Source organism: Scyliorhinus torazame, chromosome 8, assembly GCF_047496885.1.
Source record: "Scyliorhinus torazame isolate Kashiwa2021f chromosome 8, sScyTor2.1, whole genome shotgun sequence".
Lineage (NCBI taxonomy): Eukaryota > Metazoa > Chordata > Chondrichthyes > Carcharhiniformes > Scyliorhinidae > Scyliorhinus > Scyliorhinus torazame.
In genome coordinates, this window is record NC_092714.1 from 167794449 (window position 1) to 167819002 (window position 24554).

General features: G+C 47.3%; 1 protein-coding gene across 1 annotated transcript in view; it reads right to left on the reverse strand.

The window, feature by feature from the left end:
* Positions 1 to 24554, reverse strand: part of LOC140428893 (uncharacterized) — a 177888-nt gene that overhangs the window by 67987 nt on the left and 85347 nt on the right. The window contains exon 4 of the mRNA XM_072515540.1: positions 3757 to 3894. Coding sequence (XP_072371641.1) covers positions 3757 to 3894 — 138 coding nt within the window. The remainder of the gene's footprint in view (positions 1 to 3756; positions 3895 to 24554) is intronic.

Here is a 24554-nt window from a genome sequence, read left to right on the forward strand (position 1 = left end):
AGTATACGGAACAAGGTAAATGAGCTTGTTGAGCACATTGAAATTGGCCGGTACGATGTTGTGGGCATCACAGAGATGTGGCTGCAAGGGGATCAGGGCTGGGATCTAAATATACAAGGATATATGTCCTATTGAAAGGACAGGCAGATGTTGCATTGTTAGTGAGGAATGAAGTTAAATCGATAGCAAGGACCAATATAGGATCAGGAGGCATAGAATCTCTGGGTAGAATTGAGGAATCACAAAGATAAAAAGACCCTGATGGGAGTTATGTACAGGTCCCCTAGCAGTAGGCAGGATGTGGGGCAGAAAATAAATCAGGAGATAGAAAAGGGATGTAAAAATGACAATATTTCAATGATAATGGGGGACTTCAATATGCAGGTGGACTGGGAAAATGAGGGTGGTAGTAGATCCCAAGAAAAGGAATTTGTGGAATGTCTAAGAGATGCTATGGGGACAAGGCAGGAGAATGGGGATGAGAAAAATATCAGCCATGATTGAATGGCGGAATAGACTCGATGGGCCGAGTGGCCTAATTCTGCTCCTATGTCTTATGGTCTGATGGATATTTTCCAGGACCTGCAGCATTTGGACATGGACTGCTTCATTATCTGAGGAGTCCCGAATGGTGCTGAACATTGTGCAATCATCAGCGAACATCCCCACTTGTGGCCTTAAGGTGAAAGGAAGGTGATTGATGAAGAAGCAGAAGATGGTTGGGGCGAGGATGCTACCCTGAGGAACTCTGGCAGTGATGTCCCGGTACTGAGATGATTGACCTCCAACCACCACAACATTGTTACTCTCTGTGTGCCTCAATACTAATCCCTGTAACTCTCTGTATACCTCAATACTGATCCATGTTACTCACTGTGTACCTCAATACTAATCACTGTTACTCTCTGTGTATCTCAATAATAATCCCTGTTACTCTGTTTCCCTCAATGCTAATCATTGTTACTGTTGGTGTTCCTCAATACTAATCCCTGTTACCCACTGTGACCCTCAAGACTAATCCCTGTTACTCTCTGTTTCCCTCAACAAAAATCTCTGTTACACTCTGCGCACATCAATTCTAATCACTGTTACTCCCTGCGTATTTCAATACTAATCCCTGTTACTCTCCATGTACCGCAATACTAATCATAGTTAATCTTTATATACATCAATACTAATCCCTGTTACTCTCTGCGCACACAATAATCCCTGTTACACTCAATGTACCTCAATACAAATCACTGTTACTCTCTCTGTCCACCAAGACTAAACCCTGGTACTCTATGTGTACCTCAGTACTAATCTCTATTACTCTCGGTGTTCCTCAGTACAAAGCCCTGTTAGTCTTTGTGCCCCTCACACTGATCCCTGTTACTCTCTGTGTACATCAACATTAATCTGTTATTCTGTGTTCCGAAATACAAATCCTTGTTACTCTCTATAAAACTCAATACTAATGCCTGTTACTCACTGTGTAGCTCAATACTAATCCCTGTTACTCTCTTTATACTTCAATACTAATTCCTGTTACTCTGTGTACCTGAACAAAAATCTCTGTTACACCCTGACTAGCTCAATTCTAATTGCCATTACTCTCTGCGTATCACAATACTAATCCCTGTTACTCACTGTGTACCTTAATACTAATGTGTTACTCTCTGAGTATCACAATACAAATCACTGTTACTCTCTGTGTATCTAAATAATAACCCCTATTACTTGTTTACGTCAATACTAATCTCTGTTACTCTCTTGTGTCCCTCAAGATTAATCCTTGTTACACTCTGTGTACATCAACATTAATCTCTATTATTCTGTCTTCCTCAATACAAATCCTCATTACTCGCTTGATACCCCAATACTAATCCCTGTTACTCTCTGAGGGGCTCAATACTAATCCTGTTAATCTCTGTATACCTCAATATAATGCCTGTCCCACTGTGTACCTCAACAAAAATCTCTGTTACACCCTGTGTACGTCAATTCTAATTGCTGTTACTATCTGCTTATCTCATTACTAACCGCTGTTACTCACTACGTAGCTGAATACTAATCCCTATTACTCTCTTTATACTTCAATACTAATTCCTGTTACTCTGTGTACCTAAACAAAAATCTCTGTTATACCCTGACTAGCTCAATTCTAATTGCCATTACTCTGTGTATCACAATGCTAATCCATGTTACTCACTGTGTAGCTCAATACAAATCCCTATTACTCTCTGTATATCACAATACTAACCCCTGTTACTCACTGTGTAGCTCAATACAAATCCCTATCACTCTCTGTGTATCACAATACTAATCCATGTTACTCACTGTGTAGCTCAATACAAATCCCTATTACTCTCTGTATATCTCAATACTAATCCATGTTGCTCTCTGTGCATCTCAACACCTCAATGCTAATCACTGTTAATCTCTGTGCACCGCAATACCAATCCCTGTTGCTCTCTGTGTACTTCAATACTAATCCCTGTTACTCACTGTGTGCCTTAATACTAATCTGTGTTACTCAATGTGTACCTCCATACTAATCCCTGTTACTCATTGTGTACCTTAATACTAATCCCTGTTATTCACTGTGTGGCTCAATACTAATCTGTTACTCTGTGTCCCTCAATACTGATCCCTGTTACTTTGCTGTGTACCTCAATACTAATCCGTTTTTCACCCTGTGCCTACCAGTGATAACATCAGTTACTGTCTGTTTCCCTCAATACCAATCACTGTTACTCTCTGTGTGCTTCAATAATAATATATGTCACTCTCTGTGTCCCTCAGTATTAATCACTGTTACCCTCTGTGTACCTCAGTACAAATCACTATTACGCACTGTGTACCTCAATACTAATCCCTCTTACCCTCTGTGTACCTGAATACTAATCCCATTTACTTTCTGTGTACCACAATACAAATCATTGTTACTCTCTGTGTACCTAAATAATAATCCCTGTTACTCGTGTACCTCAATATTATTCCCTGTTACTCGCCATGTAACTCAATACTAATCACTGTTGCTCTGTGTTCCATCTTAATAATCCCAGTTACTCTGTGTCCCTCAAGACTAATCACTGTTACTCTCCGTGTACCTCAATACTAATCTCTGTTATTCTCTGTGTACCTCAATACTATTCCCTGTTCTAACGGTGAACCTCAACAAAGATCTTTGTTACCCTCTGCGCATCTCAATGCTAATAACTATTGCTCTCTGCGTACCTCAATACAATTCACTTTTCCTCTCGATGTACCTCAATATTAATCACTGTTATATCTGTGTACCTCAATACTAATCCCTGTTACTCTCTGAGTACCTCAATACTAATCCCTGTTTCTCTCTGTGTCCCTAAATACTGATTCCTGGTACTTATTGTCCCTCAATACTCTCTCTGTACCTCACTACTAATCCCTTTTACACTCTATGCCCATTAATAATAATCTCAGCTGCTGTCTGTTTCCCTCAATATCAATCATGTTACTCAGTGTGTACCTCAAAAATAATCTCTGTTACTCTCTGTGTGCCTCAGTATTAATGCCTGTTACTCTCTATGTACCTCAATACAAATCACTGTAACGCACTATGTACCCCAATACTAATCCTTGTTACTTTCTGTTTACCTTAATACTAATCCTTGTTACTCGCTGTGTAGTTCAATACTGCCACTCACTGTTACTATCACTCTATCTCAAGACCAATCTGTGTTACTGTCAATGTCAATGCAGTGATATTCTCTGTGTCTGGAACTTGTGTTCTACCTTTCCGGGGGTTGAGACAAGAATGGCCACATCCGTTACTGCAGCATTTCTTACTCCCAGGGCAGTCAAAATCATCTGCACAGAATTCAGCACACAGTCCAACTCCAGATGATTTCGGAGGACAAGTTCCAGTTTTATCTGAGGCAAATAAAAAACTCAATGAGGGCTGGATTAGATGGAAAATGCACACACTCTGACATTGCCTGCTCATATATCTGTCATCGCCGATGTGATCCTTGTTACTCTCCCCTTAATCCATTAATAATTCCTGTTACTCTCTGTGTACCTCAATAATAATCCCTGTTACTCTCTGTGTACCTCAATAATAATCCCTGTTACACTCTGTGTACCTTAATAATAATCCCTGTTACCCTCTGTGTACCTCAATAATAATCCCTGTTACTCTCTGTGTACCTCAATAATAATCCCTGTTACTCTCTGTGTACCTCAGTAATAATCCCTGTTACTCTCTGTGTACCTCAATAATAATCCCTGTTACTCTCTGTGTACCTCAATAATAATCCCTGTTACTCTCTGTGTACCTCAATAATAATCTCTGTTACCCTCGGTGTACCTCAATACAAATCTCTGTTTGCACTATGTACCCCAATACTAACCCCTGTTACTTTCTGTTTACCTTAATACTAACCCCTGTTACTCACTGTGTAGCTCAATACTAATCCCTATTACTCTTTGTGCCTCAATATTAACTCCTGTTACACTCTGTGTACGTCAATAATAATCTGTTACTGTCTGTGTCCCTCAAAATTAGTCCCCATTGCACACTGTGTAATTCATTACCAATTGCTATAACTTTCTGAGTATGTCTGTGTGAATCGCTAATACTCTCGGTTACTCTGGCACTATCATTGTAACGAGTTGCCAATTCACTTGAATAATTAATGTTAGTCACTGTTACGTCCACTGTCTCTTTTTCCTGGATTGTTGCTTCTGCTGTACTTTTTTCCTGCTCTAACCATGCTGATTACTGTTACTCTCACTGTATCGGACTGTCTCTCACTGTTCCTGTAAATCACTGGCGTTCGCAGTTAGTCTCACTCGATCCGATTATAATTCAATATTACCCTGTCGATCACAATGCCACTCATTATTACTATCATTGTAACTCACTGCCACACACTATTACTATTTCACTATCCCACTGCCACTCATTATCACTCTCATGCTATCTCACTGGCACTCACTGCTACTCTTAATCCATCTCACTGTCACTCACTATTATTCTCACTCTATCCTACTGCCACTCACTATTATTCTTGTTCACTCTTACTGTCACTCACTATTACTGTCACTGTAACTCACTGCCATTTATTATTACTCTCAATCAATCTCAATGCCACTCACTGTTACTCTGACTTTTTCACACTGCCACGAATTATAACTCTAACTCTATCTCATTGCTGCTCACTATTACACTTGCTCTATCCCACTGCCTCTCACTATTACTCTCAATGTTATCTCAATGCCACTAACTGTTACTCTCATTCTATCTCACTGCCACATGGGGAGGTGGTGGCATAGTGGCATCGTCTCTGATTAGTAAACCAGATTGTGTATGTCGATTGTCATAAAAACAGACCTGGTTCACTGATGTACCTTTAAGGGAGGAAATCTGTCATTTTTACTTTGTCGGCCTACATGTGACTCCAGATCGACAGCAATGTACTTTACTCTTAACTGCCCCCTCAAGGGCAATTACGGATGGGCAAAAAATGCTAACACAGCCTACAACGCCCACACTCCATGAACGAATTAAAACAAAACTCACCATGGCTCCCACTCTTACTCACCGAAAAGCAGTATTACTCTGACCCTATCTTACTGCCACTCACTATTACTTTCACTCTGTATCTCTCTTCCACTCAGTATTACTCACACTCTAACTCACTGCCAAAATCTGTTACTCTCGCTCTATCCCACTGACAGGCAATGTTACTCTGACTCTATCACACTTCCATTCACTACTATTCTCACTTTATCTCACTACTACTCACTATTACTCTCAATCTTACTTTCTGTCCCTCACCAATTCTCTCACTCTAACGCACTGCCATTCAATATTACTCTCACTTGTACTCAATGCCACACACTATTACACTTTTATCTCAACGCCACTCACAGTTACTCTTACTCTATCTCACTGCCACACACTATTTCACTCCCTCTGTCTAAATCTTATTCTCAATCTTATCTCAATGCCACCAACTGTTACTCTCATTTTATCTCAGTACCATGTGGGGTGGTGGTGGTGTAGTGGTATTGTGTCTGACTAGTAAACCAGATGCCCACAGTAATGCTCTGGGGGCCCAGGTTCAAATTCTGCCACTGAAGATGGTGAAATTTGAATTCGATAAAAATCTGGGGTGAGATTCTCCGACCCCCCGCCGGGTCGGAGAATCACCGGGGGCTGGCGTGAATCCCGCCCCCGCCGGTTGCCGAATTCTCCACCACCGGATATTTGGCGGGGGCGGGAATCGCGCCGCGCCGGTTGTCGCCCCCCCCCCCCCCCCCGCCCCCCCACGATTCTCCGGCCCGGATGGGCCGAAGTCCCACCGCTAAAATGCCTGTCCCGCCGGCATAGATGAAACCACCTACCTTACCGGCGGGACAAGGTGGCGCCGGCAGGTTCTGGAGTCCTGGGGGGGGCGCGGGGCGATTTGGCCCCGGGGGGTGCCCCCACGGTGGCCTGGCCCGCGATCGGGGCCCACCGATCCGCAGGCAGGCCTGTGCCGTGGGGGCACTCTTTCCCTTCCGCCTTCACCACGGTCTCCACCATGGCGGAGGCGGAAGAGACTCCCTCCACTGCGCATGCGCGGGAATGCCGTCAGCGGCCTCTGACGCTCCCACGCATGCGCCGCCCGGAGATGTCATTTCCGCGCCAGGTGGCGGGGCACCAAAGGCCTTTTCCGCCAGCTGGCGGGGCGGAAATTTGTCCGGCGCGGGCCTAGCCCCTTAAGGTTGGGGCTCGGCCCCCAAAGATGCGGAGCATTCCGCACCTTCGGGGCGGCGCGATACCCGACTGATTTGCGCTGTTTTGGGCGCCAGTCGGCGGACATCACGCCGTTTCTGGAGAATTTCGCCCCAGCATTCAAAAATCTAGTGATGACCGATGGCCATGAAACCATTATCGATTGTTATAAATACCTATCTGGTTCACTGACGTACTTTTAGGGAAGGAAATCTGCCGTCCTTATTTGGTCTGGCAACAACTCCAGATCCGCAACAATGTGGTTGACTCTTAACTGCCTCGTCAAGGGCAATTAGAGATGGGCAAAATGAACGAGTTTTTCAAAAACTCACCATTACTCTCACTCTAACTCACTAACTAGCAGTATTACTGTGACTCTATCTTATTGCCGCTCACTATTACTATCTCTCTGTATCTTTCTTTCACTGCCAATATCTATTACTCTCGCTCTATCCCACTGACAAGTAGTGTTACCCTGACTCTATCTTAGTTCCATCCACTACTATTCTCACTTTATCTCACTGCCACTCACTATTAATCTCAATCTTACTCACTGTCCCTCACTATTTCCCTCACTCGAACTCACTTCCATTCAATATTACTCTCACTCTAACGAATTGCCATTCAATATTACTCTCATTCATTCTCACTGCCACACACTATTACACTTGTTTTATCTCAACGCCACTCCCAGTTACTCTCACTCTACCTCACTTCCACTCATTATTACTCTCTTTCTCTATATCACTGCCATTTATGGTTACTCTCTCTCTATCTCACTACCATTCATTATTACTCTCACTGCAACCCACTATTACATTCACTCTACCTCACTGCCTATCACTGTTACTCTCACTATATCTCACTGTCACTCATTATTGCTCTCACTCAGTCACTGCCATTCAGTACTACTCTCAAGCTATTTCACTGCCACTCACTGTTACTCTCACTCTAACCCTCTGTCAATCACTGTTACACTCAGTCAATCTCATCACTACTCACTATTACCCTCACTATATCTCACCGTTACTCTCACTCTAATTCACTCACTCAATTTTACTCTCACTCAGTCACTAATTCACGAATACTCTCACTAGATCTCACTGCCACTGACTATTACTCTTACTGTATCTCACTACCACTCACTATTACTCTCACTCTAACTCATTGCCAATCACTATTACTCTTACTCTATCAAACTGCCTGTCACTGTTACTCTCAGTCTATCTCACTGACATTCAACTATTACTCTCACTGAATCTCACTGGCACTTATTATTCCTCCCACTTTACCTCGCTGCCCCTCACCATTACTCTCACTCTATCTCCCTGCCATTTATTATTACTCTCACTATATCTCACTGCAGCCTACTATTACTCTCACTCAATCTCACTGCCACTCTCTACAAATCTTGTTCTATAAATATGACTGCATGTCACCAATACTCTCACTCTTTCTCACTTCTTTTTTTTAAATAAATATTTTATTGAAAATTTTTGGTCAACCAACACAGTACATTGTGCATCCTTTACACAATATTATAACAACACAAATAACAATGACCTATTTTATAAACAAAAATTGAATAAATAATAAATAACAAAAATGAAAACTAACCCTAATTGGCAACTGCCTTGTCACAAGTAACACTCTCCAAAAATATAATTTAACAGTCCAATATATAATTATAGAACATAGAACATAGAACAATACAGCGCAGTACAGGCCCTTCGGCCCACGATGTTGCACCGAAACAAAAACCATCTAACCTACACTATGCCATTATCATCCATATGTTTATCCAATAAACTTTTAAATGCCCTCAATGTTGGCGAGTTCACTACTGTAGCAGGTAGGGCATTCCACGGCCTCACTACTCTTTGCTAAAGAACCTACCTCTGACCTCTGTCCTATATCTATTACCCCTCAGTTTAAAGTTATGTCCCCTCGTGCCAGCCATATCCAGCCGCGGGAGAAGGCTCTCACTGTCCACCCTATCCAACCCCCTGATCATTTTGTATGCCTCTATTAAGTCTCCTCTTAACCTTCTCCTCTCCAACGAAAACAACCTCAAGTCCATCAGCCTTTCCTCATAAGATTTTCCCTCCATACCAGGCAACATCCTGATAAGTCTCCTCTGCACCCGCTCCAAAGCCTCCACGTCCTTCCTATAATGCGGTGACAAGAACTGTACGCAATACTCCAAATGCGGCCGTACCAGAGTTCTGTACAGCTGCAACATGACCTCCTGACTCCGGAACTCAATCCCTCTACCAATAAAGGCCAACACTCCATAGGCCTTCTTCACAACCCTATCAACCTGGGTGGCAACTTTCAGGGATCTATGTACATGGACACCTAGATCCCTCTGCTCATCCACACTTTCAAGAACTTTACCATTAGCCAAATATTCCGCATTCCTGTTATTCCTTCCAAAGTGAATCACCTCACACTTCTCTACATTAAACTCCATTTGCCACCTCTCAGCCCAGCTCTGCAGCTTATCTATATCCCTCTGTAACCTGCTACATCCTTCCACACTATCGACAACACCACCAACTTTAGTATCGTCTGCAAATTTACTCACCCACCCTTCTGCGCCTTCCTCTAGGTCATTGATAAAAATGACAAACAGCAACGGCCCCAGAACAGATCCTTGTGGTACTCCACTTGTGACTGTACTCCATTCTGAACATTTCCCATCAACCACCACCCTCTGTCTTCTTTCAGCTAGCCAATTTCTGATCCACATCTCTAAATCACCCTCAATCCCCAGCCTCCGTATTTTTTGCAATAGCCTACCGTGGGGAACCTTATCAAACGCTTTGCTGAAATCCATATACACCACATCAACTGCTCTACCCTCGTCTACCTGTTCAGTCACCTTCTCAAAGAACTCAATAAGGTTTGTGAGGCATGACCTACCCTTCACAAAGCCATGCTGACTATCCCTAATCATATTATTCCTATGTGGATGATTATAAATCTTGTCTCTTATAATCCCCTCCAAGATTTTACCCACTACAGACGTGAGGCTCACCGGTCTAGTTGCCGGGGTTGTCTCTGCTCCCCTTTTTGAACAAAGGGACCACATTTGCTGTCCTCCAGTCCTCTGGCACTATTCCTGTAGCCAATGATGACATAAAAATCAAAGCCAAAGGTCCAGCAATCTCTTCCCTGGCCTCCCAGAGAATCCTAGGATAAATCCCATCAGGTCCCGGGGACCCATCGATTTTCAGCCTGTCCAGAATTGCCAACACCTCTTCCCTACGTACCTCAATGCCATCTATTCTATTAGCCTGGGGCTCAGCATTCTCCTCCACAACATTATCTTTTTCCTGAGTGAATACTGACGAAAAATATTCATTTAGTATCTCGCCTATCTCTACAGACTCTACACACAACTTCCCATCCCTGTCCTTGACTGGTCCTACTCTTTCCCTAGTCATTCGCTTATTCCTGACATACCTATAGAAAGCTTTTGGGTTTTCCTTGACCCTTCCTGCCAAATACTTCTCATGTCCCCTCCTTGCTCGTCTTAGCTCTCGCTTTAGATCCTTCCTCGCTACCTTGTAACTATCCATCGCCCCAACCGAAACGTCTCACTTCATCTTCACATAGGCCTCCTTCTTCCTCTTAACAAGAGATTCCACTTCCTTGGTAAACCACGGTACCCTCGCTCCACGCCTTCCTCCCTGTCTGACCGGTACATACTTATCAAGAACACGCAGTAGCTGATCATTGAACAAGCCCCACTTATCCAATGTGCCCAACACTTGCAGCCTGCTTCTCCACCTTATCCCCCCCAAGTCACGTCTAATGGCATCATAATTGCCCTTACCCCAGCTATAACTCTTGCCCTGCGGTGTATACTTATCCCTTTCCATCATTAACGTAAACGTCACCGAATTGTGGTCACTGTCCCCAAAGTGCTCTCCTACCTCCAAATCCAACACCTGGCCTGGTTCATTACCCAAAACCAAATCCAACGTGGCCTCGCCTCTTGTTGGCCTGTCAACATATTGTTTCAGGAAACCCTCCTGCACACACTGTACAAAAAACGACCCATCTATTGTACTCGAACTATATCTTTTCCAGTCAATATTTGGAAAGTTAAAGTCTCCCATAATAACTACCCTGTTACTTTCGCTCATATCCCGAATCATCTTCGCCATCCTTTCCTCTACATCGCTAGAACTATTAGGAGGCCTATAAAAAACTCCCAACAGGGTGACCTCTCCTTTCCTGTTTCTAACTTCAGCCCATACTACCTCGGAAGAAGAGTCCCCATCTAGCATCCTCTCCGCCACCGTAATGCTGCTCTTGACTAGCAGCGCCACACCTCCCCATCTTTTGCCTCCTTCTCTGAGCTTACTAAAACACCTAAACTCCGGAACCTGCAACATCCATTCCTGTCCCTGCTCTATCCATGTCTCCGAAATGGCCACAACATCGAAGTCCCAGGTACCAACCCATGCTGCCAGTTCCCCTACCTTGTTTCGTATACTCCTGGCATTGAAGTAGACACACTTTAAACCACCTACCTGAACACTGGCCCCCTCCTGCGACGTCAAATCTGTGCTCCTGACCTCTATACTCTCATTCTCCCTTACCCTAAAACTACAATCCAGGTTCCCATGCCCCTGCTGCATTAGTTTAAACCCCCCCAAAGAGCACTAACAAATCTCCCCCCCAGGATATTTGTGCCCCTCAGGTTCAGATGTAGACCATCCTGTCTGTAGAGGTCCCACCTTCCCCAGAAAGAGCCCCAGTTATCCAGAAATCTGAATCCCTCCCGCCTGCACCATCCCTGTAGCCACGTGTTTAAATGCTCTCTCTCCCTATTCCTCATCTCACTATCACGTGGCACGGGCAACAACCCAGAGATAACAACTCTGTTTGTTCTAGTTCTGAGCTTCCATCCTAGCTCCCTGAAAGCCTGCCTGACATCCTTGTCCCCTTTCCTACCTATGTCGTTAGTGCCAATGTGGACCACGACTTGGGGCTGCTCCCCCTCCCCCCTAAGGACCCGGAAAACACGATCCGAGACATCACGTACCCTTGCACCTGGGAGGCAACATACCAAACGTGAGTCTCTCACGCTCCCACAAAATCTCCTATCTGTGCCCCTGACTATAGAGTCCCCAATTACTAATGCTCTGCTCCTCTCCCCCCTTCCCTTCTGAGCAACAGGGACAGACTCTGTGCCAGAGGCCCGTACCACATGGCTTACCCCTGGTAAGTCCCCCCCCCCACAAGTATCCAAAGCGGTATACTTGTTTCTCAGGGGAACGACCGCAGGGGATCCCTGCACTGACTGCTTTTTCCCAGTCCCTCTTACAGTTACCCACCTATCTCCAATCTTTGGTGTAACTAATTCCCTGAAGCTGCTATCTATGACCCCTTCTGCCTCCCGAATGATCCGAAGTTCTTCCAACTCCAGCTCCAGTTCCCTAACTCGGTCTTGGAGGAGCTGGAGATGGCAGCACTTCCTGCAGGTAAAATCAGCAGGGACACTAACTGCATCCCTCACCTCAAACATCCTGCAGGAGGAACATTGCACTCCCTTCCCTGCCATTCCTCTAACTTTCTACCAAGATCTGGCTAACAACTAAATTAAATTTTTATAAAAAATAATAATAATATAATAAAATATGGTACTTACCTCAGACCAATGCGTTTTATTATTAGGTTAGAGGAGGAGGGCGGGTGGGAGACACTACACGTGTAGTGTCTCGGGTTTCCTCTCCACCAGAATTTATTGGTGAGGGTCTTCCCAGACGTCCGCGGGTCGACTTCCTGTTCCCGTCTAAAAAACTAATTTAAAAAAAAGAAAAATTCTCAGCTCCTGCTGAAATTGACTAACCAGCCAGCTCCACTCCTGCCGAAATCGACTGGCCTGCCCCTGCAAAGACAAGTGCTTTTAAAGAACAGACTTACCTCCCAGCAACCACTTCCGCAATGCTCCCGCTGAAACTGACTCACCAGCTGTTCTCACGCCGAAATCAAAATTATCTGTCGCAACGACCTATACATATTATACAGTATATATTAACAACCTGAGAGTCCTTCTGGTTCCTCCTCCCCCCCACGCCCTCCCTCCCCCCCCCCCTCCCCGATCCTGGGCTGCTGCTGCTGCCTTCTTTTTTCCATTCCATCTATCTTTCTGCGAGGTATTCGACGAACGGTTGCCACCGCCTGGTGAACCCTTGAGCCGACCCCCTTAGAACGAACTTAATCCGCTCTAGCTTTATAAACCCTGCCATGTCATTTATCCAGGTCTCCACCCCCGGGGGCTTGGCTTCTTTCCACATTAACAATATCCTGCGCCGGGCTACTAGGGACGCAAAGGCCAAAACATCGGCCTCTCTCGCCTCCTGCACTCCCGGCTCTTGTGCAACCCCAAATATAGCCAACCCCCAGCTTGGTTCGACCCGGACCCCCACTACTTTTGAAAGCACCTTTGTCACCCCCATCCAAAACCCCTGTAGTGCCGGGCATGACCAAAACATATGGGTATGATTCGCTGGGCTTCTCGAGCACTTCGCACACCTATCCTCCACCCCAAAAAATTTACTGAGCCGTGCTCCAGTCATATGCGCCCTGTGTAATACCTTAAACTCAATCAGACTTAGCCTGGCACACGAGGACGACGAGTTTACCCTGCTTAGGGCATCTGCCCACAGCCCCTCCTCGATCTCCTCCCCCAGCTCTTCTTCCCATTTCCCTTTTAGTTCATCTACCATAGTCTCCCCTTCGTCCCTCATTTCCCTATATATATCTGACACCTTACCAACCCCCACCCATGTCTTTGAGATCACTCTGTCCTGCACCTCTTGTGTCGGGAGCTGCGGGAATTCCCTCACCTGTTGCCTCGCAAAAGCCCTCAGTTGCATATAGCTGAATGCATTCCCTTGGGGCAACCCATATTTCTCGGTCAGCTCCCAGACTCGCGAACTTCCCATCCTCAAACAGATCTTTCAGTTGCGTTATTCCTGCTCTTTGCCACATTCCATATCCCCCATCCATTCCCCCCGGGGCAAACCTATGGTTGTTTCTTATCGGGGACCCCCCCCCCCCAGGCTCCAGTCTTTCCCCTATGCCGTCTCCACTGTCCCCAAATCTTCAGTGTAGCCACCACCACCGGGCTTGTGGTGTAGTTCCTCGGTGAGAACGGCAATGGGGCTGTCACCATAGCCTGTAGGCTAGTCCCCCTACAGGCCGCCCTCTCTAATCTCTTCCACGCCGCTCCCTCCTCCTCTCCCATCCACTTACTCACCATTGAAATATTAGCGGCCCAATAATACTCACTTAGGCTCGGTAGTGCCAGCCCCCCCTATCCCTGCTACGCTGTAAGAATCCCTTCCTCACTCTCGGGGTCTTCCCGGCCCACACAAAACCCATGATGCTCTTTTCAATCCTTTTAAAAAAAGCCTTCGTGATCACCACCGGGAGCCACTGAAACACAAAGAGGAATCTCGGGAGGACCACCATCTTAACCACCTGCACCCTCCCTGCCAGTGACAGGGATACCATATCCCATCTCTTGAAATCCTCCTCCATTTGTTCCACCAACCGCGTTAAATTTAACCAATGCAATGTGCCCCAATTCTTGGCTATCTGGATCCCCAGGTAACGAAAGTCCCTTGTTACCTTCCTCAACGGTAGGTCCTCTATTTCTCTACTCTGCTCCCCTGGATGCACCACAAACAACTCACTTTTCCCCATGTTCAATTTATACCCTGAAAAATCCCCAAACTCCCCATGTATCCGCATTATTTCTGGCATCCCTCCGCCGGGTCTGCCACGTATAGTAGCAAATCGTCCGCATACAAAGACACCCGGTGCTCTTCTCCTCCTCCAAGTACTCCCCTGCACTTCTTGGAACCCCTCAACGCTATCGCCAGGGGCTCAATCGCCAGTGCAAACAATAACGGGGACAGAGGGCATCCCTGCCTTGTCCCTCTATGGAGCCGAAAATATGCAGATCCCCGTCCATTCGTGACCACGCTCGCCATCGGGGCCCTATACAACAGCTGCACCCATCTAACATACCCTCTACAAAACCAAATCTCCTCAACACCTCCCACAAATAATCCCACTCCACTCTATCAAATGCTTTCTCGGCATCCATCGCCACTACTATCTCCGTTTCCCCCTCTGGTGGGACCATCATCATTACCCCTAACAGCCTCCGTATATTCGTGTTCAGCTGTCTCCCCTTCACAAACCCAGTTTGGTCCTCGTGGACCACCCCCGGGACACATTCCTCTATTCTCATTGCCATTACCTTGGCCAGGATCTTGGCATCTACATTTAGGAGGGAAATAGGTCTATAGGACCTGCATTGTAGCGGGTCCTTTTCCTTCTTTAAGGGAAGCGATATCGTTGCTTCAGACATAGTCGGGGGCAGTTGTCCCCTTTCCTTTGCCTCATTGCCTCAAAGGTCCTCGTCAATACCGGGGCGAGCAAGTCCACATATTTTCTATAGAATTCGACTGGGAATCCATCCGGTCCCGGGGCCTTTCCCGCCTGCATGCTCCTAATTCCTTTCACCACTTCTTCTACCTCGATCTGTGCTCCCAGTCCCACCCTTTCCTGCTCTTCCACCTTGGGAAATTCCAGCCGATCCAAGAAGCCCATCATTCTCTCCCTCCCATCCGGGGGTTGAGCTTCATATAATTTTTTATAAAATGTCTTGAACACTCCATTCACTCTCTCCGCTCCCCGCTCCATCTCTCCTTCCTCATCCCTCACTCCCCCTATTTCCCTCGCTGCTCCCCTTTTCCTCAATTGGTGTGCCAGCAACCTGCTCGCCTTCTCCCCATATTCGTACTGTACACCCTGTGCCTTCCTCCATTGTACCTCTGCAGTGCCCGTAGTCAGCAAGTCAAATTCTATATGTAGCCTTTGCCTTTCCCTGTACAGTCCCTCCTCCGGTGCTTCCGCATATTGTCTGTCCACCCTCAAAAGTTCTTGCAGCAACCGCTCCCGTTCCTTACTCTCCTGCTTCCCTTTATGTGCCCTTATTGATATCAGCTCCCCTCTAACCACCGCCTTCAACGCCTCCCAGACCACTCCCACCTGGACCTCCCCATTATCATTGAGTTCCAAGTACTTTTCAATGCACCCCCTTACCCTTAGACACACCCCCTCATCTGCCATTAGTCCCATGTCCATTCTCCAGGGTGGGCGCCCTCCTGTTTCCTCCCCTATCTCCAAGTCTACCCAGTGTGGAGCGTGATCCGAAATGGCTATAGCCGTATACTCCGTTCCCCTCACCTTCGGGATCAACGCCCTTCCCAGCACAAAAAAGTCTATTCGCGAGTAGACTTTATGGACATAGGAGAAAAACGAGAACTCCTTACTCCTCGGTCTGCTAAATCTCCACGGGTCTACACCTCCCATCTGCTCCATAAAATCTTTAAGTACCTTGGCTGCTGCCGGCCTCCTTCCAGTCCTGGACTTCGACCTATCCAGCCCTGGTTCCAACACCGTATTAAAATCACCCCCCATTATCAGCTTTCCCATCTCTAGGTCCGGAATGCGTCCTAGCATCCGCCTCATAAAATTGGCATCATCCCAGTTCGGGGCATATACGTTTACCAAAACCACCGTCTCCCCCTGTAGTTTGCCACTCACCATCACGTATCTGCCCCCGTTATCCGCCACTATAGTCTTTGCCTCGAACATTACCCGCTTCCCCACTAATATAGCCACCCCCCTGTTTTTCGCATCTAGCCCCGAATGGAACACCTGCCCCACCCATCCTTTGCGTAGCCTAACCTGGTCTATCAGTTTCAGGTGCGTTTCCTGTAACATAACCACATCTGCCTTAAGTTTCTTAAGGTGTGCGAGTACCCGTGCCCTCTTTAATCGGCCCGTTCAGCCCTCTCACGTTCCACGTGATCAGCCGGGTTGGGGGGCTTCCTACCCCTCCCCCTTGTCGATTAGCCACCCCCTTTTTCCAGCTACTCACCCGGTTCCCACGCAGCTGTATCTCCCCAGGCGATGCCCCCCCGCCCATCCCCTCCCATACCAGCTCCCCCCTCTCCCCAGCAGCAGCAACCCAGTAATTCACCCCTCCCACCCCCCCCCCCGCTAGATCCCCCGCTAGCGTAATTACTCCCCCCATGTTGCTCCCAGAAGTCAGCAAACTCTGGCCGACCTCGGCTTCCCCCCGTGACCTCGGCTCGCACCGTGCGACGCCCCCTCCTTCCTGCTTCTCTATTCCCGCCATGATTATCATAGCGCGGGAACCAAGCCCGCGCTTCTCCCTTGGCCCCGCCCCCAATGGCCAACGCCCCATCTCCTCCACCTCCCCTCCTCCCCCCATCACCACCTGTGGAAGAGAGAAAAGTTACCACATCGCAGGATTAGTACATAAAACTCCTCTTTCCCCCCTTTTTAACCCCCCTCTTCGCCCCCCACATTCGCCCCACCACTTTGTTCAAACTTTCTTTTTAATAACCCGCTCATTTCAGTTTTTCTCCCACAATAAAAGTCCACGCTTCATCCGCCGTCTCAAAGTAGTGGTGCCTCCCTCGATATGTGACCCACAGTCTTGCCGGTTGCAGCATTCCAAATTTTATCTTCTTTTTATGAAGCACCGCCTTGGCCCGATTAAAGCTCGCCCTCCTTCTCGCCACCTCTGCACTCCAGTCTTGATAAACGTGGATCACCGCGTTCTCCCATTTACTGCTCCGAGTTTTCTTTGCCCATCTAAGGACCATTTCTCTATCCTTAAAACGGAGGAATCTCACCACTATGGCTCTGGGAATTTCTCCTGCTCTCGGTCCTCGCGCCATCACTTGGTATGCTCCCTCCACCTCCAACGGACCCGCCGGGGCCTCCGCTCCCATTAACGAGTGCAGCATCGTGCTCACATATGCCCCGACGTCCGCTCCCTCCGCACCTTCAGGAAGACCAAGAATCCTCAGGTTGTTCCTCCTTGCGTTGTTCTCCAGTGCCTCCAACCTTTCCACACATCGTTTCTGATGTGCCTCATGCGTCTCCGTCTTCACCACCAGGCCCTTTATGTCGTCCTCATTCTCGGCTGCCTTTGCCTTCACGACCCGAAGCTCCCGCTCCTGGGTCTTTTGTTCCTCCTTTAGCCCTTCGATCGCCTGTAGTATCGGGGCCAACAGCTCTTTCTTCATTTCCTTTTTGAGCTCTTCCACACAGCATTTCAAGAACTCTTGTTGTTCAGGGCCCCATGTTAAACTGCCACCTTCCGACGCCATCTTGGTTTTTGCTTGCCTTCCTTGCCGCTGTTCTAAAGGATCCACTGCAATCCGGCCACTTTCTCCTTTTTTCATCCGTATCCAGGGGGGATTCCCTTCTGGTTTACCGCACAGTGTTTTTAGCCGTCAAAATTGCCGTTGGGGCTCCTATCAAGAGCCCAAAAGTCCGTTTCACCGGGAGCTGCCGAAACGTGCGACTCAGCTGGTCATCGCCGCACCCGGAAGTCCCTCTTTCTCACTTCTACTCAGTAGAATTCTCACTCTATCTCACTGCCACTAACTATTACTCTCACTCCATCTCACTGCCACTCACCATGATTCTCACTCTATCTCACTGCCACTTGCTATTACTCTCACTCTATCTCATTGCCAATCTCTGCTTCTCTCACTGTATCTCACCACCACTCACTACGCACCCATTGTTACTCTCACTCTATCGCACTGCCACTCTCGATAACTCTCACTCTCTCGCACTGTCACTGACTATTACTCTCATTCTATCTCACTGCCAATCATTGTTAATCTAACACTAGATGACTGCCTATCATTGTTACTCTCACTCCAACTCTCTGACAATCACTGTTCCTCTCACTCTATATCACTACAACTTACTATTACACTCACTCTACATCACTGCAACTCTCTATTGCACTCACTCTCTCACTGCCACTCACTCTCTCACTGCCACTCACTATTACTCTCAGTCTATCTAACTGCCACCCATTATTACTCTCACTCTAACTCACTGCCAATCACTATTACTCTCTCTCACCACCTATCACTGTTACTCTCACTCTATCTCACTGCCACTCACAAGTACTCTCACTGGCACTTATTATTTCTCTAACTTTCTCTCACTGCCCTTCACTATTACACTCACCTTTATCTTACTGCCACTTGCTATTACTCTCACTGTATTTCATTGCAATCTCTGCTTCTCTCACTGTACTCATTACCATTCACTCCTACACTCACTGTTACTCTCACTCCTTCACACATCCACTCTCTACAACTTTCACTCTATCTCACTGTCACTGACTATTCCTCTCATTCTATCTCACTGCCAATCACTGTTAATCTAACACTATATTACTGCTAATCACTGTTACACTTGGGGCAGCACAATGGTGCAATGGTTAGCACTGGGCTCTCACAGCACTGAGGACCCGGGTTTGATCCCCGCCCCGATCACTTTCCATGTGGAAATTGCACATTCTCCCCGTGTTTGTGTGGGTCTCACCCCCACAACCCAAAGATGTGCAGGCTAGGTGGATTGGCCACGCTAAATTGCCCCTCAATTGGAAAAAAATAATTGGTTACTCTAAATTTATAAAAAACAAAACAAAAAAAAATCACTGTTACTCTCACTCTAACCCTCTGACAATAATGGTTACTCTTACTCTATCTCACTACCATTCACTATTATTCTCACTCTATCTCACTGCAACTCTCTATTGCACTCACTCTCTCTCACTGCCATTCATTATTACTCTCATGCTGACTCACTGCCAATCACTATTACTCTTACTCTCTCTCACTGCCTATCAGTGTTACTCTAACTCTATCTCACTGCCACTCACAATTACTCTCACTGAATCTTACTGACACATTATTTCTCCCACTTTCTCTCACTGCTCCTCACTATTACACTCACTCTAGTTCACGGCCTCTCACTAATACTCTAATTTCTACCTCACTGTCCCTCGCTAATACTCCCACTCTATCTCACTGCCAATCACTGTTACTCTAACTCTCTACCAATCACTGCAACTCTCACTCTACTTCACTGCAACTCATTACTTTCACTCTTTTTCTCACTGCCATTAGTTAATACTCTCACTATCTCACTGCCACTCACTATTACTCCCATCCAATCTTACTGGACCTCATTATTACTCTTACTCTATCTCACTGATACTCTCACTCTATCCCATGCCACTTACTGTTACCCTCACTCACTGCCACTCACTTTTAAAATTATATTTAGAGTTCCCAATTCATTTTTTCCAATTAAGGGGCAATTTAGCGTGGCCAATCCACCTACTCTGGACACCTTTGGGTTGTGGGGGCGCAACCCACACAAACACGACGAGAATGTACAAACTCCACATGGACAGTGACCCAGAGCCAGGATCAAACATGGGGCCTCGGTGCCGTGAGGCAGCAGTGCTAACCACTGTGCCACCATGCTGCCCATTCACTGCCACTCACGGTTACTCTCTCTATCTTACTGCCACTCGCTAATACTCTCACTCTATCGCACTGTCACTCCTATGATTTCCATGCTATCTTACTGCCATTGGCTAGTACTCTCACTATATCTCACTGGCAATCTCTGCTTCTCTCACTGTATCTTACTGCCACTCACTACTACAATCCCTGTTACTCTCACTCTATTATACTGCCATTCTCTAACTCTCACTCTATCGCACTGTCACTCACTATTACCCTCACTATCTCACTGTCACTCTCTGTTACTTTCACTCTAGGGCCACTGTCACTCTGTCTCACTGCCACTCACTAATACTCTCAATCTACCTCACTACCATTCAATATTACTCTCACTGAATCTCACTGGCACTTATTATTTTTCCCACTTTATATCACTGCCTATCACTATTACTCCCACTCAGTCTCACTGCCATTCATTGTTACTCTCACTCTATCTCACTACCACTCACTGTTACTCTCACTCCATCTGATGCCACTCATTATTAGCCACACTCACTGCCACTCATGGTTACTCTCTCTCTCTCACTGCCACTTATGGTTACTCTCAGTCTATCTCACTGCAATTCACTCTTACTATCAGTCCATCTCAATGCCACTCACTATTACTCTCAGACTATTCCACTGGCACTCATTATTACTCTATCTCACTGCCACTCACTGTCACTCTCACGGGAACACTACCAATCTCTGTTTCTCTCACTTCATCTCACTGCCACTGACTATTGCTCTCACTCTATGTCAATGCCACTAATTATTACACTCACTCTATTTCACCACAGCTCACTATTACTCTCATTGCCACTCATTATTACTCTCATTCTAGCTCACTGCCATTCATGATGATTCTCACTCTATCGCACTGCCACTTGCTATTACTCTCTCACTCTATCTCACTGCAATCTCTACTTCTCTCATTGTATCTCACTGCCACTCACTATGGTGGTATCATGACCGGTACAGGCTTGGAGGGCCGAAGGGCCTGTTCCTGTGCTGTATTGTTCTTTGTTCTTTGTTCTTTACACTCACTGTTACTCTCAGTCTAGCGCACTGCCACTCCCTATAACTCTATCTATCTCATCTGTCTATACGTTCTCTATCTCACTATCACTCACTATTTATCTCACGCTATCTCACTGTCACTCTCATTCTGTCTCACTGCCAATCACTATTACTCTCACTCTATCTCGCTGCCAATGACTATTACTCTCATTCTATCTCACTGCCAATCACTATTACTCTCACTCTATCTCGCTGCCAATCACTATTAATCTAACGCTATCTGACTGCCAATCACTGTTACTCTCACTCTAACACTCTGCCAATAACTGTTACTCTCATTCTCTCTCACTCTCACTCACTAAACACCCCGGGAAACATTCTTCCCCGCGACGAACAGCTCCTCAAACACGGTCACAAACATCCCCCACCTTAGCTCATACTTTATCTTCTCTAACCGCAGGAAGTCGTAAAGGTCACCCAACCATGCTGCTACCCCCGGTGGCGATGCCGACCGCCACTCCAGCAAAATTCGCTACAGTGCAATCAGAGAGGCGAAGGCCAAGACGCCGGCCTTCTTCCTCTCCATGAGCTCCGGCTTCTCTGAAACCCCAAATATCGCCACCAAAGGGTCCGGGTCCACTCCCTCCTCCATTATCCTGGCGAAGACCGTGAACACACCCGCCCAGAATCTTCCCATTTTTCACAACCCCAAAACATGTGCGCATGATTCGCTGGCCCCCGCCCACACCACTCACACTCATCTGCTACCCCCTGGAAGAACCCACTCATTCTCGCCCGAGTCATATGCACCCTGTGCACCACCTTAAACTGTATCAGGTTCATCCTTGCACAAGACGAGGTCCCGTTTACCCTTCGCAGTGCCTCACTCCATACTCCCCAATTGATCTCCATTCCCAACTCTGCTTCCCATTTCTCCTTGATCTTCACCACCCTCCCGCCTCACTGCTCCCACAGCCACTTATATATATCCCCAATTCTTCCCTCCCCTTCCACATCTGGAAGCAGCAGTCGCTCCAGCAGGGTGTATCCCGGCAATCTAGGGAACCCCTTCCAGACCTTTCGTGCAAAGTCCCTAACCTGTAGATACCTGAACTCACCACCCGTTGGCAGCTCTACCTTAGCTCCTCCAGACTGACGAACCCTTTCTCCAAATACAAATCCCTCACCTTGACCAGCCCCACTTCCCTCCACCTCTTGTATACACTATCCATCCCCCCCGGCTCAAACCCATGATTCTTGCAAAGCAGTGTTAGCACCGACATCCCTTCCACCCTAAAATGCCTCCTCAGCTGATTCCATATATTCACCATGGACTGCACCATTGGGCTCCCTGAATACCTACTCGGAGCCATTGGCAATGCTGCCATCACCCATAGCCCTCAAACTAGACCCCTTACAAAATTCCTCCTCCATCCTAACCCACACAACCCCTTCTTCCCACCACCGCCGCACCTTGTCCACATTCGCCGCCCAATAATAATGAAGCAAGTTTGGCAACACCAACCCCCCTTGCTGCCTCTGTAGCAGGGTCCTCCCCACCCGCGGCACCTTCCCCGCCCATACAAAGTCAGAGATGATTGTGTCCACTTTCCGAAAAAAGGCCTTTGGTATAAAGATCGGGAGAGCCTGAAAGATAAACAAGAACCTCGGCAGAATATTCATTTTCACCAATGTTAAGTGCAGTGTATCCCACCTCTTAAGATCCTCCCTGGCCTCCTCCACCAGCTTCGTTAAGTTCCACTTATGGAGTCCCATCCATTCCCTCGCTACCTGAATCCCCAAGTACCTAAACCTATCCCTCGCTACCGTAAATGGCATCCCCCCTAAATTAGCCCGCTGTGCCAGCTCATTCACCGGGAATACCTCGCTTTTCCCTACATTCAGCTTGTAGCCCGAGACCCCTCCAAACCTCCCAACAGGCCCATAATCCTTCCCATACTCCCCAACGGATCCGAAACATACAGCAAGAGGTCATCGGCATAGAGCGACACCCAATTCTCCCTCTGTCCCTTCATTATCCCCTGCCACTCTGCCAACCCCATGAGAGCCATCGCCAATGGCTCTATGGCCAGCGCAAACAGCAGTGGCGACAGCAGGCACCCCTGCCTCGTACCCCTGTGTAAGTCAAAGCTTTGTGAGCTCATATCATTCGTCCTCACCCTCGCTCTTGGCGCCACATACAGCAACCGCACCCATGCCACAAATCTCGGCCCGAACCCAAACCTTCCCAAAACTTCGAACAAGTACCGCCACCCCACCCGATCAAATGCTTTCTCCGCGTCCATGGACACCACCATCTCCAGTACCAGAGCCCTCGACGGATTCATCACCACATTCAACAGCCGTCTCATATTACTCGCGAGCAGCCTACCCTTCATGAAGCCTGTTTGGTCTTCTGCAACCACCCCGGGACACAATCCTCCATCCTCCCCACCAACAACTTAGCCAATATTTTCACATCCGTGTTCAATAGTGATATGGGTCTATACGACCCACATTCCACTGGATCCTTCCCTTTTTTGGGGATTAGTGTGATTACTGCCTGCGTCATCGTCTCCGGCAACTCACCCTTCTCCAGTGCTTCATTAAACACCCCCAACAGATGTGGTGCCAGGTCCGCCGCAAATTCCTTAGAAAATTCTGCCGGGTACCCACCCGGCCCAGGGGCCTTCCCCGATTTCTTACCCCTGATATTATCCAGCACCTCCCTGAGCCCCTGGGGCTCCTCCAACACCTGCCTCTTTGCTTCCTCCACCTGGGGAAATTCCAGCTCGTCCAGAAACCACCCCATGTCCCCCTCATCTCCTCCTGGGTCTGCCTCATAAAGTCCCTGGTAATACTCTGTAAATGCCTCATTTACCTTCCCTGGCTCTGACACCACAAACCCAGCCCCAGTCCGGATCTTCAATATTTCCCAGGACGCAGCCTGCCTCCGCAGCTGGTGCGCCAGCATGCGGCTCGCCTTCTCCCCATACTCGTACTGCACCCCTCTTGCCCTACACAGTTGCCCTACCGCCCTTCCTGTTGTCAGCCTGTCAAATTGCCCCTGCATCTTTTTCCTCCTCGCCAAGCCCTCCACGGTGGGCACCCTCAAATTTTCTCTGTTGACCTCCACTATCTCGCTCACTAGACGGTCATGTTCCGCCCTCCTTTCCTTATTCGCACGGACCGCAAATTAGATAATTTCTCCCCGGACCACTGCCTTCAGTACTTCCCAAAAAATGCCCGCTGACACCTCCCCATTCTGATTGAACTCCACATAATCCCTAATCGCCAACCACACCTTATCACAAAAACCTCCATCCACCAACAGC